The sequence below is a fragment of the Helianthus annuus genome, chromosome 16 (assembly GCF_002127325.2).
Source record: "Helianthus annuus cultivar XRQ/B chromosome 16, HanXRQr2.0-SUNRISE, whole genome shotgun sequence".
NCBI lineage: Eukaryota > Viridiplantae > Streptophyta > Magnoliopsida > Asterales > Asteraceae > Helianthus > Helianthus annuus.
Genome location: NC_035448.2, coordinates 180,291,703 through 180,311,732, shown reverse-complemented (window position 1 = coordinate 180,311,732; position 20,030 = coordinate 180,291,703). Strand labels below are relative to the sequence as shown.

At 40.3% G+C, this 20,030-nt stretch overlaps 1 protein-coding gene across 1 annotated transcript in view; it reads left to right on the top strand.

The window, feature by feature from the left end:
- The window catches only part of LOC110878131 (cinnamoyl-CoA reductase 1), a 35,117-nt gene that overhangs the window by 6,169 nt on the left and 8,918 nt on the right, over positions 1-20,030 (top strand). The window contains exon 4 of the mRNA XM_022126390.2: positions 21-206. Within this exon, the coding sequence (XP_021982082.1) occupies positions 21-206 (186 nt within the window). The remainder of the gene's footprint in view (positions 1-20; positions 207-20,030) is intronic.

Sequence of the window (20,030 nt, the reverse complement as noted above, 5' to 3'; positions counted from 1 at the left end):
TGTGTGTGTGTGTGTGTTAGATGGAATTGCTAGATCCAGCAGTGAAGGGAACACTGAATGTGCTTAAATCAGCTGCGAAAGTTCAATCGCTGAAGAGAGTGGTCTTCACGTCTTCACTGGCTGCAGTTATATATGGTTACAAACCTCCAAGTGGTGTAGTGGATGAAACCTGGTTTTCAGATCCAGTCTTTTGTGAGCAGACAAAGGTTTACATTACTAGAAATTTTTCTATAATCTGCAAGTAAAAGATACTAGAAAAGAAAACCGTAGGTGATTTGTCGGCGATCTACCATTGAATTTGGTGTTGCTGATCCGCTAGTGGCACATCAGTTAGTGATGAATGTGTATGTGATCCTTTGGTAGTAACTGCCCAGGTGACCAGTAGGTGAAGTATTTACCCGCACCCGGTATCCCAACGGATCTTCACCGACAGGCTAGGGCCTTGTTGGAGGTTTATTGGGGCTAGAAGGGGCTCATGCCCCCTATTTTTAAATTGTCTCAATCTATTCACACCCGGTCAAGCTATTTGGACACCTTTGGTGCCTTAGACGCCTTGTCTAGGGCTATACGGGGCGTCTAGACACTGAAATCAATTGGATCTGAGTGGGATGTCAGGCACAAAGTTTAAGGGGTCTAAACGCCCCGTCTAGGCCTAGACGAGGCGTCTAGAAGGTGGTTTTTTTAGTTGAAAAATGGGTGTTTTGGTGGGGTAATTTGATTTTGGAGGGTGATATTTTTTTGAGTGAAAAAAATGTGTTTTTAAAAAGAAGTTTTATTTTTTTTTTGTATAAAAATATTTTACCGTTTTCAAGATCGGACCTTTAAATGTATTCGATGGTTTAAATACTACATTGATTTTAACATTTTACTTTTTTAAATATTACCCTAGCATTAAAATATATTATATTGTTTAAATGTTATACTGTTAACCAAGTTAACATGTAAATCAGTTAAGTTTGAATGGGGAACTAAGCAAGAAGAAGCCTTTACAACCTTGAAGCAAAGGTTAACTAATGCACCAATACTTGCATTGCTAGAGGAAACTGAAGATTTTGTAGTCTTCTGTGATGCTTCGCAATTAGGACTAGGATGCGTTTTGATGCAATGCGAAAAGGTAATTGCTTATGCATTTAGGTAACTGAAGAAGCACGAGGAGAATTATACAACTCATGATTTAGAGTTAGGAGCAATAATTTTGGCCTTTAAAATTGGGAGACATTATCTGTATGGTAGTAAGTTTACCATCTTTACAGTTCATAAGAGCTTAAGGTAGATTTTTGGGCAAAAAGAATTACACATGAGACAAAGGAGATGGATGGAAATTCTAAGTGACTACGACTGTGATATCCAATATCACGAAGGTAAAGCTAATGTAGTAGCCGATGCCTTAAGTTGTAAGTATCATGAGAAGCCAAAACGAGTACGTGCTCTCAGATTAAATATGCAAATAGATTTAGTGGAACAATTGAAGAAATACCCAAGAAACAACAATCAAGGATGATGCTGAAGGAATGATGAAAGAATTAGAATAAGGAACTGATGGAATTTGGAGATTCCATAAGAAAAGAATTAGGGTACTTATACGAGGAAATCTACGAGATAGAAATTTAGAGGAAGCCCATAAATCTAGGTATACGATGCATCCTGGTAGTAACAAGATGTATCAAGATTTAAGGAATAATTTCTGGTGGATAGGAATGAAAAAGGATATAGCCAGTTACGTTTCTAAATGTCTGACTTGTTCACAAGTTAAGGCTGAACATCAGAAACTTTCAGGTTTACTTCAACAGTTAGAAATGCTAGTATGGAAATGGGAATTGATAACAATGGATTTTGTTATTATGTTACCCAGAACAGGAAAGGTAACGACACAATCTGGGTGATTGTGGATCGATTAACCAAATCAGCTCATTTCTTACCAATGAAGGAAACCTTTAGTATGGAGAGACTAGCTAAGTTATATGTGGATGAGATAGTGTCATTACATGGAATTCCACTATCCATTGTATCTGACAGGGATAGTCGTTTCACTTCTCATGTTTGGAAAAGTTTTCAAAAAGCTATGGGAACACTATTAAACTTAAGCACAACTTATCACCCTCAAACAGACGGACAAAGTGAAAGGACGATCCAAACCTTAGAAGACATGCTAAGGGCATGTGTTATAGATTTTGGAGGAAGTTGGGATGATCATTTACCATTAATAGAATTCTCCGATAACAATAGTTATCACGCAAGCATTAATGCTGCCCCATTTGAAGCACTTTATGGACGAAAGTGTCAAACTCCAGTATGTTGGGCGGAAATAGGAGAAACTCAATTATTAGGTCCCGAAATTGTACAAGAAACCACTGACAAAGTGATTCAGGTCGAGGAGAGATTGAAAACAGCCTGAGATCGACAAAAGAGCTATGATGATCACCGGCGAAAGCCACTAGAATTTCAAGTTGGAGACAACGTAGTATTAAAGTTTCTCCTTGGAAAGGAGTAGTCCGATTCCGTAAGAAAGGAAAGTTAAGCCCAAGATATGTCATACCGTTTAAAGTCATCCAACGAATAGGACCAGTCGCTTATCAGCTATAATTACCGGAGGAAATGGCAGGTGTACATGATGTATTTCATGTATGTAACCTTAAGAAATGTTTAGCTAATGAATCATTAATAGTACCTCTGCAAGACATAGAGGTAAATGAAATGTTGAAGTTTGTTGAAAGACCTCTTCGAATAGAAGTTAGAAAGATTAAGAATCTTAAACACAAGAGGTTAGTTCTGGTCAAAGTGAAATGAGATTCAAAAAGAGGACCAGAATACACATGGGAACTAGAATCAGAGATGAAACGAAAATATCCTTTCTTGTTCCAGTAAATCTCGAGGACGAGATTTAAAACAAGGTAGAGAGGATGTAACAACTCCCAAAATACATTATAAGGACCCCTGATCGAAACCCCGAACTTGTACGGCGCGACCCGGTACAACAAACAAAGAAATCAATAACAGGAATCCCAGGAGACACGCGGGGGTACCCCTAAATCTTCCGCGACACGCGGGGGAGTACTAGGACACGTGTGACTCAAGCGCGACGTGTAGCAAGCCTATACGTGCGACGAGGCTACTCTAGGTCTAGTTGACCTTCCAGGCGACACGCGGGGGAATCCTCAGGACCTTCCGCGACGCACGTGAAGAAAGGAAAAAGTTTCGTGAAGTACTTCAGCTTAAATAAGTGGCTATGTAAACCTGAAATAAACGTGTTTCCTGTAATCAAGGATTTCCCAGTGAAATTCCTTTATGTAAATACAGATTTTGCCCCACATATTATAAAATGAAAATTTGACGTTTTGGAAACACTGATAATTTTTCCTGATAACCGGTCTTGATGATTTTGCCGCTGCGAAGTTTATAAACACCGGTACCACTACTGTCTGCCTCGCGGCGCCCGAACCGGGGTACGGGTTGGGGGTCATGACAGTTAGGTTAGATTTTATATTTATTAATCTGTCTAACGTAACTAAGTAAATTTGATACCTGCTTTGTGAAGTACGGATTGCCCGGGATGAGGGGTGCCTCACCACCATATCCTCCAACGTCCGGATAATTTTGTTGAATCTACAAAGACTGTGACGCATTGTAACTTTCGTAAGGATTGCTCAGGAAAATGAATTGTTGATGACCACCATTTCCTCCGTATCCATCAGGATAGTGTTGTTGCACGTAAGAATATTCACACCCGTATCCATAATCTGGATACCCTTGTTGCGCTGGATAACATGGTTCATCTGCATGGTATGAGTCATCTGCAGAGGATGTTTCATCAACAGGGGGATGCGTGTTCAAATCTAGAAACGGTCTGTTTTGATTTCCTTGTACACTAGACACAACCTCTTGCTCTTTAGAATCGGGAACGCCAGTCTCCTCCAAAAAAAGGTATCATCATTAGTAAATAATTAAAACAACCAGTAATTTAAGTTATTAACCGTTACCGCAATTGTTTTGGGCACCCATGACTTGCTAGAATACGGCCCAAAGAAATAGTTGTCGTCCCAGTATGATGACATTTCAGCACCTTTGAATGATATCAAATAGATGGTAAAGAAGAAGCAGAGAAGAAACAAACGCAAAGAAGCAGAGCGATGGATGGTTGAAGAATGTTCTACATGTCCCTATTAAAGTCCAATATGTATGCCTCGTATAGCCCTAGACGCCCCTTATTACTTTAAGTCACATGCTAGAAAGATAGTCAAATCAGTGTCAAGACGCCCCGTCTACGCCTAGATGAGGCGTCTTCCTCTATCGTATTGCTCCCTCGTCTAGACCTAGAAGCCTCGTCTGATGTGATTGATTTGACCTGTTACGAGGTTCAGTATCTGGTCGGAGATAAAAACCCTAGACTCACCGTCTAGGCCTAGACGAGGCGTCATAAAAGGTATTGTCACACCCCCAATTTCCACGTGTCACCGGTGGGCCCGGTGGGGGTATGGTGACGTAGTTGGCATCATCATAGACAAACAACACAATATAATAATGCACAGCGGAAGCAAAGATAGATTCATTTCAACTTTAATAAATGTAATATTAAATATCACTAGTAGTTGAAACGGATCCACAGGCAGATCAAAATAAAATATGATACTGTTCAACAGTTTTATCGTCGTCCAAGCTTGCGAGACTTATTGTGGACGCTCTAGAAGACAGCCAGCCTAGTACGTGTAGTACCTGCACTTAACCTTTTGGGAAAATACGTCAGTTTACACTGGTAAATACAAATTAACTGACTCATTTTGAAAATGATTGAAAATTGATTTAAATGCACATGGCATAAAATATTTTTTATAACTTGGGATAATTATGCAATATAATCTTGTGAACGAATTACATGTTACTTGTGCGTTCAGTAGCCCGGATCTTTTCCGGGTTAAAGATCAATAGACACACCACATTAAAGAGTTATACACTGACAGGTGTACGCCTACACCTCGTGCTCTGGTCGTGGCCATCCCGTAAGATGATGCCAAGGATATCCGGGACATGGTCATTAACCCCCCAAAGGCTTAAAGTAAAACAAGACTGTTTAAACGAGCCGATCAAATTATTCAATTGAACACCCGATCAAGCGGTATTCTATATACCGTAACCCAAGCCCGTATAGGGAAAATAAGTTAAAAGTATTTACCTTAGTAAGTATGAATCACAATTGGCAAGTGAGGGTAGCTTTTACTGGGCCTCCTATTCTGGAACAAAGGTTTATAATAACCTATTAGATTCCTAACGGGCCTTTATTTAAGCCTAAGCTTAGACCGGTTAGTTTTAAGGACGATACGGTTCAAGCGCACGATTAAGCGAAGACCGGATAGAATGTGATTTAGACCCGACAAGTTTGAATACTTGTATAATATGGGTATGCTAAATACATTCTGGATTTTGAGACGAAAATGATAACGTTTAACCCGTTTCGGTCAATTTATGCAAACTAGTTACATAAACCGAACCGAACGCTAAAAAGAGCGTTACGGGTAACCACAAGAGTCATATGCAAGTTTCCTGAGATAATATGCTTTAATTATGTTATAATATCAGCAAGTTATGTTCTATTATGCCCCGAATGAATTTAAACTCAATTCATGCCTTATAAGGGCATTTTGGTCATTTAAAAGATTATAAAAGAGTTAAATTGGAAATCTGAGTTACAGGTCTGGTTTATACAGTAAATATACTTAATTTGAAATATTATAATAGTAGGGTATGACCCATATACAAAACTTATCATTTAAAACCAAACTATGCACCTTAGGGGTATTTTGGTAATTTCACAAGGGCTAAAAATGTCAAAACTGGAAATCTGAGTTCAAAAACTTATACTTACTGTTATTATATAAAAATATGCTAAATACATCAGTAGGTATAGTCCTTATATGCTTAATATGGTTATAGTACATACTATGCGTTAAAAACGCTTAGAAAGGCGATTTTAGAGCCGTTTCCGGGTTTTTAAAAGAAAGCTGAGATTTTTATATTTCCAGAATGCTCAAAATAATTTATTTAACAAACAAAATCAGTAGAAAAAGGTTTGGTGTCAAAAGGATTTATAAAACTCATTTTATGACTTAAAAGGTCAAAATCGGTATTAACCGAATCAAACTTAGAGACCTATGATACGATCAGCCAAAAATTAAATAAAAATCTTCAAAAATCCCAAAATATTATATAACATCAGTGGGTAAAAAGTTTTATATCAAAAAGTGGGCTTAAATAGGTTATACGCTAATTACGCCGTTTATTTAACATAAAACTTTAGTTTTACGATATCGAGCATAACTCTAAATCTGGACCTCCAACTGATATCAAATTTTCGGTGCAAGTTTATAAATTAGTAATAAAGGTTTCTACTCTTTCACTTTTCCAAAAATCACGTTTTATAGCAAAAAGGGCAAAATAGTCAACTTTAAGCCTAAATCGGAAACATGCATATGAATCGGTTAATCATGGAATCAAGTTGTAAAAATTCCAGAGAGTTAAACTTAAATAAAAATGGTTCAAATTAAGCTCTAATGCAGATCTCAAACATGCATGCACGAATCCGAATCGAGAGTCAAGGAAAAAGTCGTTTTGTAAGACTTTCGGTTCCAATCCGGGCTTATACTAAAGATTGTCGAGTTGATCATAATAAAACATATTCTTACATTCATTACCAAGTTATTTTTGATGATCAAACTGATTGCATGTCATCTACATTACCATTTATGCTAGATTTTACAAAAACAAGTTCTGTTGACTTTTTAAGAACAACTTTGACTCGACAATAATCATGCTTAGAGTGGGAATCAGAGAATACCCTTTTGAGGGTTTGTTTCCCACATAAATACCAACTTGTAGGTACTTTCAATTTGAGAAATGACTGAGCCATTTTCGTTTAATCGAGAAGTCAAACTATAGTTGCGACGGATTGACTTTCGGCTAATAATCTAAGCTAGAACGAAATAGAGAAGATTATGAATGCTTACAAGAGTCCTAATGAAGCTTAGTTATCACTATGAAGGTGCCTTGTCGTCCAGGAAGCTCCAGAAGTTGCCTTGTGAATTTTTGAAAGTTGTATGTGTTCTTGGTTACTACACAAGACCCTCAAAAGTGAAGCTTTGATCTGATTTAAATGGTGTTTCAGATGTTTGGAGAGTGCTACAGGTGTCCTATGTTGCATGTAATATGATTGGAGGATTTGGGAGGTGCTGAAAGCTGTCCTCAACTCAAAAATCGGACTTAAACAGCCACTGTTCGCGAATTCTGCAACTGGGCACGGGTCGCGGCCCGCTTAAGGTTGCCCAGGCGGGCCGCCTGGGGTCTGCAGGCCCAAAAGTTGTTTAAATGTTGCAGTTTTGGTCCCTGGTCTTCGTAAACGAGGTTTTGACCATTTATTTTGACCCTTAGACCCTCAAATCTGATTTTTAAAAACCTTGGGACATTTACCAACATGGTAATGTCCTCGGTTAATTTTGCGCTCACCCGAAAAGTCATGAACTTCGACGTTGACGCTTTTAGCCCTTCAAGTACGGTTTTGGCCATAACTTTCTCATACGATAACGAAACTTCATGAAATTTTTACCACATATTCTAGTGAGTATATTTTATCATTACAAAGCTTCGGGGCTGCCAAAAGATCACTCAGAGGTATAAATTCAACATGTTGACACTTTAAGTCCCTATAGTTTGTAATTCCTCACTTTCGTGCATTTTCTGCTTCGTATGATCCATGATCTATTCGTTTAGAGTTATAAACACCATATAGGGTTATTATAGAGTCTATTTATCCATTGTTAACACTTCGGACCCTTATATTCCATAGTTTTCACTTTTTGTCAACTTTAGTCCTTCTAAAGTATGTTTTCACATATTCAAAGTCTATGGCACGTGTCAATGCATCATTGGACGTAATTTTTCGAGGTGTTACATCCTCACCCCCTTAAAGAAATCTCGACCTCGAGATTTACTGGAACAATTGAGGATATTTTTCTTTCATCGTGGATTCCACTTCCCACGTGTATTCGGGACCTCTGCGGGCATCCCACTTGACCTTAACAATAGGTACATGCTTCCTTCGAAGCTTCTTCACCTGTCGATCCTCAATCGACAATGGTTTTTCCACGAACTTCAAACTCTCATCTATGTGTATATCTGTATGCGGTATGACCAGTGATTCGTCAGCGAAACACTTCTTCAGATTACAGATGTGGAACACATTATGAATAGCGCTAAGTTCTTCAAGCAAGTTTAACTTATAAGCGACTGACCCGACACGTTCGACAATCTCGAAAGGTCCTATGTATCTCGGGCTTAGCTTGCCTTTCTTACCAAATCGCATCACCCCCTTCCAGGGCGATACTTTAAGCAACACTTTATCACCTACATCGAAGTGAAAATCCTTGCGCTTAGGATCCGCATAACTCTTCTGCCTATCCCTGGCAGCTTTCAGACGATCGCGAATCTGAACGATCTTGTCCGTCGTCTCAAAAACGATTTCTGGCCCTGATAGTTGGACATCTCCAACTTCTGCCCAACAGATGGGCGATCTACACTTTCTACCATATAAGGCCTCAAAAGGCGCAGCTTTTATGCTGGTGTGGTAGCTATTGTTGTAAGAGAATTCAATTAGTGGTAGGTTCTTATCCCAACTACCACCCAAATCGATCGCACATGCACGAAGCATGTCTTCCAAAGTTTGAATAGTACGCTCGCTCTGACCATCAGTCTGAGGATGATAGGCCGTACTAAAATTCAAACGAGTGCCCAAAGATTGTTGGAAACTCTTCCAAAAATGCGACGTATATCTAGTATCTCTATCAGAGATAATAGATACAGGTATACCATGCAACGCTACAATCTTATCAACGTATAATTGAGCTAACATATCGGAGCTATACGTCTCCTTGATGGGTAGAAAATGAGCTGACTTCGTCAGTCTATCTACTATGACCCATATAGTATCATTTCCTTTTCTCGTCTTTGGTAACTTGGTGATGAAATCCATTGTCACCATTTCCCATTTCCACGTGGGAATTTCAGGTTGTTGAAGCAAACCTGATGGCTTCTGGTGCTCAGCTTTGACTTGCGCACAAGCCAAACATTTAGCTACATGCTCTGCTACGGACTTTTTCAAACCAATCCACCAGTAGTTTGCCTTTAGATCCTGGTACATCTTATCAGCTCCAGGATGAACGGAATATTTGGAGCTGTGGGCTTCCTGGAGGATAACGTCTCGTAGTCCTCCATAAACTGGAACCCATATTCGTCCATTCAGTCTTAGCATTCCATCCTTGTCATAGGATAACTGCTCCTCAGTTACTCCTAACTTCTCTTCAGGATAGTTAGCTTCCAACACAGCTTCCTTCTGTGCAGCTAACACCCTTTCGTTCAAATTACTCCTTATTTCAATACGCTTGGCATTGATCCTGATCGGTTTCACTCTTTCTTTCCTGCTTAAGGCGTCGGCAACTACATTGGCCTTGCCTGGATGGTATCTTATCTCACAGTCGTAATCATTTAAAGTTTCCATCCATCGTCTTTGTCGCATGTTCAATTCCTTCTGATTGAACAAATGTTGAAGACTCTTGTGATCCGAATAGATTACACACTTGGTTCCATACAAGTAGTGTCTCCACAGTTTCAATGCAAATACGACGGCACCCAATTCCAAATCGTGGGTGGTGTAGTTCTTCTCGTGCACCTTTAGCTGTCGAGAAGCGTAGGCAATGACCTTGCCTCTCTGCATGAGTACACAGCCCATACCAGTGTGTGATGCATCGCAATACACCACGAATTCTTCTATGCCATCGGGCAATGTTAACACTGGTGCATTGCTCAACTTCTTCTTCAAAATGTCGAAGGATTCCTGCTGCTTAGGGCCCCAATCGAACTTAATCTTCTTACGAGTTAACGAAGTTAGGGGCGCAGCAATCCTCGAAAAGTTCTCGATGAATCGCCTATAGTATCCTGCTAATCCTAGGAAACTGCGAATCTCGGTAGGAGTCTTTGGCTCCTGCCAATTCATAACTGCTTCTACCTTAGCGGGATCCACTTGGATACCACGCTCGCTTACCACATGTCCAAGGAATTGGACCTCTCGAAGCCAAAATTCACACTTTGAGAATTTGGCATAGAGTTTCTCATGATGTAGAAGTTTGAGAATACAACGAAGGTGTTTCTCATGGTCAGCTTGGTTCTTCGAGTAGATAAGGATGTCGTCAATAAAGACGATAACGAATTTATTTAGATAAGGCTTGCAGACGCGATTCATGAGATCCATGAATGCGGCTGGTGCGTTAGTGAGCCCAAAAGGCATCACTAGGAACTCGTAATGTCCATAACGAGTCCTAAACGCTGTCTTGTGCACATCTTCATCCTTGACCTTCAACTGATGATAGCCTGACCTCAGGTCGATCTTTGAAAAGTAGCTTGCTCCTTGCAATTGATCGAACAGATCGTCGATCCTGGGTAAAGGATACCTATTCTTGATAGTGACTTTATTAAGCTCACGGTAATCGATGCACAGACGCATCGATCCATCCTTCTTTTTGACAAACAAGATTGGCGCTCCCCAAGGAGACGAGCTAGGCCTAATAAAACCTTTAGCTAACAGATCATCTAACTGCGTCCTTAACTCCTTCATCTCCGTTGGTGCCAACCTATATGGTGCTCTTGCTACAGGCGCCGCACCCGGAATGATGTCAATTCGAAACTCCACCTGCCTATCCGGTGGTAAACCGGGTAGCTCTTCAGGGAATACTTCAGGGTAATCCGAAATGACAGGGATATCTTCAATCTTAGGCTTTGGCTCATCAATAGTAACTTGTGCCATATAAATGACACAACCCTTCTGCAGACATCTGGATGCCTTGAGCATGGACACTTGCTCCGGCAATCCATGCTGGGTATCTCCTTGGATAGTAAGTGACTCACCAGACGGAGTTCTAACTACCACTTGCTTTCTGTTGCACAGAATCTGGGCTTGGTTATGCGATAACCAATCCATGCCTATCACTATATCGAATCCGGCTAGCTTAAAGGGAAGCAAGGATAATGGGAAAGAATGATTCCTAATGGATATAACACATCCATCTAGAACAGTCGAGGCGGTTTCTATGGTTCCATCAGCCAATTCCACCTCATACTTCACACTTAAGGCTTTAACAGGTAGGTTTAACAACTTACAGAACTTATCATCTACAAATGACTTATCTGCTCCTGAATCAAATAGTACTCTAGCAAAAACATCATTTACAAGAAAAGTACCTGTAATGACGTTGTCATCTTGAACTGCTTCCTTAGCGTCCATCTTGAAGACTCTTGCATTGGTCTTCTTTCCATCATCGGTTTTCTTAGCGTTCTTTGGGCAATTAGGCCGGATGTGCCCTTTCTCATTGCAACCATAACAAGTTGCATCCTTTAGCTTCTTGCATTCCAAGGTTTTATGGTCTGTGGATTTGCAGATTTCACATTGTTTTGCGTGAGACTGGGATTTCGACTCAAATCGACACTTCCCAAAGTGGTTCTTCCTGCAAGTTTCGCATCTGGGCTTCTCTCCTGATTGTTGCCCATCTCTCTTAAATCCCGACCCTTTCCTGTGGTCGTTATTCCCTCGGTGTCTTTTCTCCGATCTTCGTGAGGTGTCGTCCTCACGTTTCCTCTTATTCTCCTCCGAGTTCTTAAGAGCTCTCAACCTGACTACATCCTGGGTGAGAGAGAGAGATAGATCAGCTACTGATCTGAACGTTGTAGGCCTCGATGCCTTAACGCTTGCCTTAATCTCAGGCGCCAAACCCCCAATAAAACGAGCAATCCTTCTTGGCTCTGGGTTACCAAATATGGAACCAATCGAGATAGGGTATTGAAAGTGGTAAGGTATGCCTGGCAGTCTAGGTTCTTCATCACTAGGGATACGAAATCTGATTCGATCCTTTCAACCTCATGTTGTGGGCAGAAATTTTCTTTAATCAGGGCTACAAACTGATCCCATGACATATTGTAAAGTGTGGCCTTTCCGGCAGCTTGCAAGAGAGATTTCCACCACGCCAGTGCATCCCCTTTGAATGATTGGGATACGTACTTCACTACATCCCGATCAGCACACCCGCTGATATCAACAACCGTATCCATCTCATCTAACCAGGTCATACAGTCGACCGCTCCTTTCTCCCCAGTAAAATCTCTGGGTTTGCATGAGACGAAATATTTATACGTACAGGACTTACTGTGCGTTTCATGCTTCTGCTTGATTTCCTTTTTCGGAATACTGCTGTGGTTAGAGGAGTGATTATTCTCATCATCCTTCTTTAGCTCCTCTTTCTTAGACACGTCTTTCTTAGAGGGCGGCTTGCTATGAGCCTCGGAATGATTCTTGGATTTGGAATGAGGTACAGTTCGGGTCCTACTTCGAGTCCCGCTCGATTCCCTGAATTGCCTTTCAATGGCTTTGGTTACAGCATTTTCCACTAGTGCTTGCAGTTCCGCACCAGTTACATGAATCTTAGTGTTACCAGGGTGTTCCTCAGTATGACTGTTTGTTTCTTCCGATTTAGCCATGTAGCTTTAAGAGCTACATAAAAGTAAGGACAAGGTCTATTTAGAAACCTAACAGTAGTATCGTTTTTGACGATTTATTAACCATGGTAATAATAGCCATATTAGTTAATTTATTTAATTTCATTCAGCACTTTTATTAGCAACTTTATCATAGAATGAAATATATATATTTGCACAATAGGCCTAGTCACTTTGGACAACTTCTAAATTTGAATTTAGATTTTTATAGGATTGAATTTGTATAATTAAAACAAATAAATCCTTTACTTGGCAGGGAGTTTATAAACCACGGCTGCCTTTTTGTTTTATATGACATTAGTCATAACCCGTAGGCATCAAGTCATAATCAGACATGTATACAATATAATTTTGGACAATTTATTAAAAGGGTGACATGTGTGATTTTTCGAATCACGCTAGTCAAGAATGTTAACATGTTTACAGATGTCAACAGAGAGTTGAATCTTTTTAAACAGGTTTTACCATATTGGCCAGGTCTTTTAATAAGACATTCAAGCTAGGTTTTACCTTTTTAAGATTCTTATTAAAATGGTAAATTAAAATAATAATTGATATTTTTCATTTATTTGTATATTATATTCATGCATATAGATAAAAATGAAAAAACTTAAATTAACCATTTTAAATAAATAGACTAGTACAACTTTGCCCTAAACGGGACTTTTACTCAAATAACATGCCCACGCAGGGGCTAAACCAACAAACAAACAACAAACCCACGCAGGGGTTAAACAGAAACAAACATACCCACGCAGGGGTAGAACAGGAAAGGAAATATGCCCACGCAGAGGTAGAGTACAGAATAAATGTCCTCGCAGGGACATGAGTAAATAAGCTAACAAACAAAGGATTTAATAATCCTTCTTGCCTTTCCCCTTGATCAAATCAACCATCTTCTTAAACATTCCGCGGTTATGTCAGCGATCCTCCCGCAATTCATGTCGTAATTCACGTCGCACATCGTTTATCCCCTGAAGGATTTCTTGAACTTGCGGTGGCGACATCATTGGTGCCTGCGGTGGTGGATGATACTGCGGTGGCTGTGGAGGCTGCGGCTGCTGGTATCCATGCGAGGGGTATCCAAATGTCGATTGCCCCGTAGCCCAGGTACCTTCAAAAGGACCTTCAGGTGGGAGAGAGCTGTAGTTCGACGCTATCTAGTAGGGATCTCCCGTGTAATCATAACCTGGAGGGTAAATCTGCTCGAAAGGATTGAACGGTGCTGCGCTAGCATAAGCCGGGATTGGCTCTCCAAAGTTCTGCGGTGGCAGTGGCGCGATAGGCGAAGAAGTAACTTCTGAGACGGGATGCGAAGATTCTCCCAACTCTGGCTCCTCATGAAGGGGCGAGTATCGGCTGCTACCTGAATGTGGAGGGGTGCCGATGCGTATCCCTCCTCGTGTGGACATCCGGGCGTTCCTTCCCCTTCGCCTCTGAGGCGGAGGAGGCAAAACCGGAGGTGGTGGCGGCGGCGGAGTGACCACGTCGCGCCAGAAACCCTCAGAAGGGTCCTGCTGCTGCTGAAGCTGCTGCTGGGAGTGCAGTGGAGAGCTGTGATGCGACTGGTGTAAGGGAGAGTTGTGGTAACTGGGGGTAAACACCCAGTCATGCTGCTTGAATCTCTCCTCATAACTGTCGAGACCATGTTAAGGTGATCCCACAAACGGTGACCCATCTAAAATCTCGATGGGGTGGTTCGGTGTTCCGGACGGTGGCATGGAAGGATCGGTATCCTCATCGACATCCATCTCGTTGCCACCCGGAAAGTGGTCTTCAGGTCCAAGTGGGTTATGACCCACTGGTTCTCCCAAGTAATCATCAGGGTTGTACAGGCCCTGATAGACAGGTGCTGGGTAATCAAAAGGTGATTGGTGGAGAGGAATGTAGGATTGATGGGAGTTGTGGGGCTCATTTTCTGAATGAGGCCCAACAGAGTGGGGAATGGAAGGTGAGGTACTCAGTGATGCTGAGTGCCTGGCGGGTTCAGCGAACGATCTCCAAAGGTTTCGGGCATCAGTGTTTTGGGGTCCTGAAGGGGTTCGCCTATGCGAAGGCCCAGCTTCATGGTCATGAGAGGTTGCGAATGCTCCTTGACCTCTTCCTCTTCCTCTTACACATGGCGGCATCTTGAACCTGTCAAAAATCACACAAGTGGCACAACAAAATATATATATAAGACAAAGTTAGAAAATAAAATAAATTTTGCATATTTCCTAAGTTCTTTGTCTAGACTCGAGAATCGAGGAATGTGCAATTGTGTAACTGAGATTAAACACAAAGGCTAGTGTTTAATTCACTCAGAGTTGGCTCTGATCCCAACCTGTCACACCCCCAATTTCCACGTGTCACCGGTGGGCCCGGTGGGGGTATGGTGACGTAGCTGGCATCATCATAGACAAACAACACAATATAATAATGCACAGCGGAAGCAAAGATAGATTCATTTCAACTTTAATAAATGTAATATTAAATATCACTAGTAGTTGAAACGGATCCACAGGCGGATCAAAATAAAATATGATACTGTTCAACAGTTTTATTGTCGTCCAAGCTTGCGAGACTTATTGTGGACGCTCTAGAAGACAGCCAGCCTAGTACGTGTAGTACCTGCACTTAACCTTTTGGGAAAATACGTCAGTTTACACTGGTAAATACAAATTAACTGACTCATTTTGAAAATGATTGAAAATTGATTTAAATGCACATGGCATAAAATATTTTTATAACTTGGGATAATTATGCAATATAATCTTGTGAACGAATTACATGTTACTTGTGCGTTCAGTAGCCCGGATCTTGTCCGGGTTAAAGATCAATAGACACACCACATTAAAGAGTTATACACTGACAGGTGTACGCCTACACCTCGTGCTCTGGTCGTGGCCATCCCGTAAGATGATGCCAAAGATATCCGGGACATGGTCATTAACCCCCCAAAGGCTTAAAGTAAAACAAGACTGTTTAAACGAGCCGATCAAATTATTCAATTGAACACCCAAGGGTGCAAGATTTGTACGCTCGATCAAGCGGTATTCTATATACCGTAACCCAAGCCCGTATAGGGAAAATAAGTTAAAAGTATTTACCTTAGTAAGTATGAATCACAATTGGCAAGTGAGGGTAGCTTTTACTGGGCCTCCTATTCTGGAACAAAGGTTTATGTCACGGCCCCCGACCCGGTTTGACCCGTTTCCGGAGCCGCGGGACAGAAACCCCGTGATATTTGTTTAATTGAGTTTTGCAGCGGAAAATTTTGAACATCAGGATCGTTGTAAAGCTAAATTTTTTCCCGATTATTTTTATTTCACAATTCGGGATAACACCCCGATAATTTACAATACATAAGTTTAGTGATAAATTCTTATTTTAAAACATCTTTATTCATTTTATATTGAGCCACTATTTTAAGCTTGAAATGCTCCTCAGCACTTTTCCTGATTTACAGCAGATCACCTGAAACATGTTTGAAAAAGATTTTGTCAGCGGGGAAATACTGAGTGAATCATTCATTTTACTGAAAATGACACATTTGTTATAATTCACAGTATTAAGAGTTTTTACATATGTTCATTATCAACCAACATTTCAAGAATAGGTATTTGTCACAGACCAGCTCTGTGACTGTGGTCATATCACCATTGGCTGGCCCAATGAGTGACGTATATCACTTACTTTTAGGCTCGCCCACCTAATGTGATTAAAACAATAATAATACTGTGCACAATACCCCACATACCGGCTGTAATTTGGTGATTACATAAACTTAATCACTGTAATTATAACTTTGAAAAATGATTTGGAGTATTGTAAAACAGTTAATAAAAAGAGAATGACTCACATTGCAGATTTAGTACTGACAGAATATGATTTTATCCCTGTTAACCTAATTTCACAATAATGCACACAAAACAGAGTTAGTGATCAATACAGCAGTTACGATAATTTCCCGAGATCAAATACTCGCAATGAATGACCAAGTGCAATACTTCAACTCATTTATCAAAATGACAAACGACAAAGTATAGTACTTCAACTCATTATCGAATTATCGACAACGACAAAGTACAATGCTTCAACTCATTTATCGGATTACCGACAAACGACAAAGCATAGCCCAATGTGGGCGGCACTTAGACATTCTTTGGGTATATTGATCCCGGAAACTGAATCGTAATAGCGATCGAGTAATTACCCTGTTCTGCGGCAGCGATTCGATATTAGTGTGTGTGTGAACGATTTCTATTATAACTCAGTGTATAATTCGAATTTTAACGTCGAATCTTCAGCAGAATTCAAGTGCTACTGCCCCCTATTTATACCTGGATTTTGCTCTCCCTCGCGCCACGCGAAAGAAATAGGTGCACCCGTCGCGTGGCGCGACGGGTCTAGTTTCTAGCCTAGGTTGTTTCGTGTCCAGTAGCTTTGCTGAGTAATTTTGAACGAATTAATTTCAATTCTACAGCAAATTTAGATGATAATCATCCACTAGGGTTTAACCCCCCTGAGTTTTAGGGGCCCTGATCCTGATTCCGATTGTTATGAAAATTTTAGGGTTAGTGCAGAATTACTTGGGTATCTCAATTAGGGTTTTCTTATTGACTAATTATCATTCTAATTATGGATTTTAATAATAGTTGTTACATCCTCCCCACCTTAGGAAAAATCTCGTCCTCGAGATTCACTGGAATAGATGAGGATACTTGCGCTTCATTTCTGACTCTAATTCCCAAGTGTATTCCGGTCCTCTCTTGGAATTCCATTTGACTTTTACCAACACCAGTCGCTTGTGTTTGAGGAATTTGACTTTCCGGTCTTCTATTTGTAAAGGTTTTTCTATGAATTCAGTTTTTCATTTACCTCTATGTCTTGAAGAGGTACTACCAGAGATTAATCTGATAAACATTTCTTAAGGTTGGATACATGAAATACATCATGTACTCCAGCTAGTTCTTCTGGTAGTTGTAAGCGATAAGCAACTGGTCCGATTCGTTGAATCACTGGAAATGGTCCAACATATCGGGGACTCAGTTTCCCTTTCTTACCGAATCTTACAACACCTTTCCAAGGAGATACTTTTAAAAGTACCTTGTCTCCTATTTGGAATTCAAGCGGTTTGCGACGATTGTCTGCATAACTCTTCTGGCGATCTCTCGCTGTTTTCAGTCTTTCCTTGATCTGAGTTATCTTGTCAGTAGTTTCTTGTACAATCTCAGGTCCTGATAATTGACTTTCTCCGATTTCTGCCCAACATACTGGAGTTCTGCACTTACGTCCGTACAGTGCTTCGAATGGTGCAGCTTCGATACTTGAATGATAACTATTGTTATAGGAGAATTCAATTAATGGTAAATGGTTATCCCAATTACCTCCAAAGTCAATTACACATGCTCGGAGCATGTCTTCCAGAGTTTGGATTGTCCTTTCACTTTGTCCGTCAGTCTGTGGATGATATGCGGTACTTAGATTAAGTCGGGTTCCCATTGATTCTTGGAAACTTGTCCAAAATCGGGAGGTAAAACGACTATCTCTATCCGATACAATGGAGAGCGGGACTCCATGTAAGGATACTATCTCATCCACATACAGCTTGGCTAATCTTTCCATGCTAAAGGTTTCTTTTATTGGTAGAAAATGAGCGGATTTGGTTAATCGGTCCACGATTACCCAAATAGCATCATTACCTTTTCTGGTTTTGGGCAACTTAGTAACAAAGTCCATTGTTATAAGTTCCCATTTCCATACAGGCATTTCTAACTGTTGTAGTAAACCTGAGGGTTTCTGGTGTTCGGCTTTAACTTGTGAACAGGTTAAACACTTAGATACGTATTCAGCTATATCCTTTTTCATTCCTATCCACCAGAAGTTCTTTCTTAAATCTTGATACATCTTATTGTTTCCTGGGTGTACAGTATACCTAGATTTATGAGCTTCTTCTAAGATTTTCGATCTTAAATTTCCTTGTTTAGGTACCCAAATTCTGCTTTGGTGAAATTTCCAAATTCCATCATTTCCTTGTTCTAATTCTTTTAGGTAACCTTTCATTCCTTCGGCATCGTCCTTGATTGCCGTTTTCTGGATTTCTTTCACTTGTTCCCGTAAATCTACTTGTAGATTTATTCTAAGAGCACGAACTCGCCTTTGTTTTTCATGATACTTACGACTTAAGGCATCTGCTACTACGTTGGCTTTTCCTTCGTGATATTGAATATCACAGTCGTAATCACTCAGGACTTCCATCCATCTTCTTTGCCTCATGTTTAACTCTTTTTGTCCGAATATATACCTTAAACTCTTGTGGTCTGTATAAACAGTAAACTTACTTCCATACAGATAATGTCTCCAAATCTTAAGGGCAAAAACTATGGCTCCTAATTCTAAATCATGAGTCGTATAGTTTTCTTCGTGCTTTTTCAATTGTCTAGAGGCATACGCAGTTACCTTCTTGCGTTGCATCAACACACATCCGTATCCTAATTTTGAAGCATCACAGTATACTTCAAAATCTTCCGTTCCTTCTGGTAAGGCTAAGATTGGCGCATTGGTTAATTTCTGCTTTAAGATTCTAAAGGCTTCTTCTTGCTTTGGCCCCCATTCAAACTTAGTGGCTTTACAGGTTAGCTTAGTTAATGGTACAGCTATCTTGGAGAAATCCTTAATAAACCGTCTATAATAACCAGCTAATCCTATAAAACTTCTAATTTCCATTGCAGTTTGTGGAACCTTCCAGTTGGTAATTGCTTCGATCTTAGCAGGATCTACGTGAATACCTTCGTGATTCACCATGTGGCCTAAGAATTGTACTTCTTGTAACCAAAATTCACATTTTGAGAATTTAGCGTACAGCTTTTCTTTTCTTAACAAAGTTAAGAGTGCATGTAAATGCTGACAATGCTCGGCTTGACTTTTGGAATAAATAAGTATATCGTCAATAAACACGATCACAAATTTATCCAAATATGGTTTACAGATTCTGTTCATCATGTCCATGAATGCAGCTGGGGCATTGGTTAATCCGAAGGGCATGACTGTAAACTCATAATGACCATACCTAGTTCTGAAAGCAGTTTTAGGTATGTCTTCTTCTTGAACTTTCAACTGATGATATCCGGATCTTAAATCTATCTTAGAGAAATACCTAGCTCCTTGTAATTGATCGAAAAGATCATCAATCCTAGGTAATGGGTACCGATTCTTAATTGTGACCTTATTCAACTCTCTATAATCAATACACATTCTCATTGATCCATCTTTCTTCTTCACAAACAACACTGGTGCACCCCAAGGGGATGAACTAGGTTGTATAAATCCTTTACTTAGTAATTCATCTAATTGCTTTTTCAATTCTAGCATTTCGGTAGGAGCTAATCGATATGGTGTCTTGGCTATTGGTGTAGTTCCTGGGATTAGATGAATCCTAAATTCTACTTCTCTGTCTGGTGGTAACC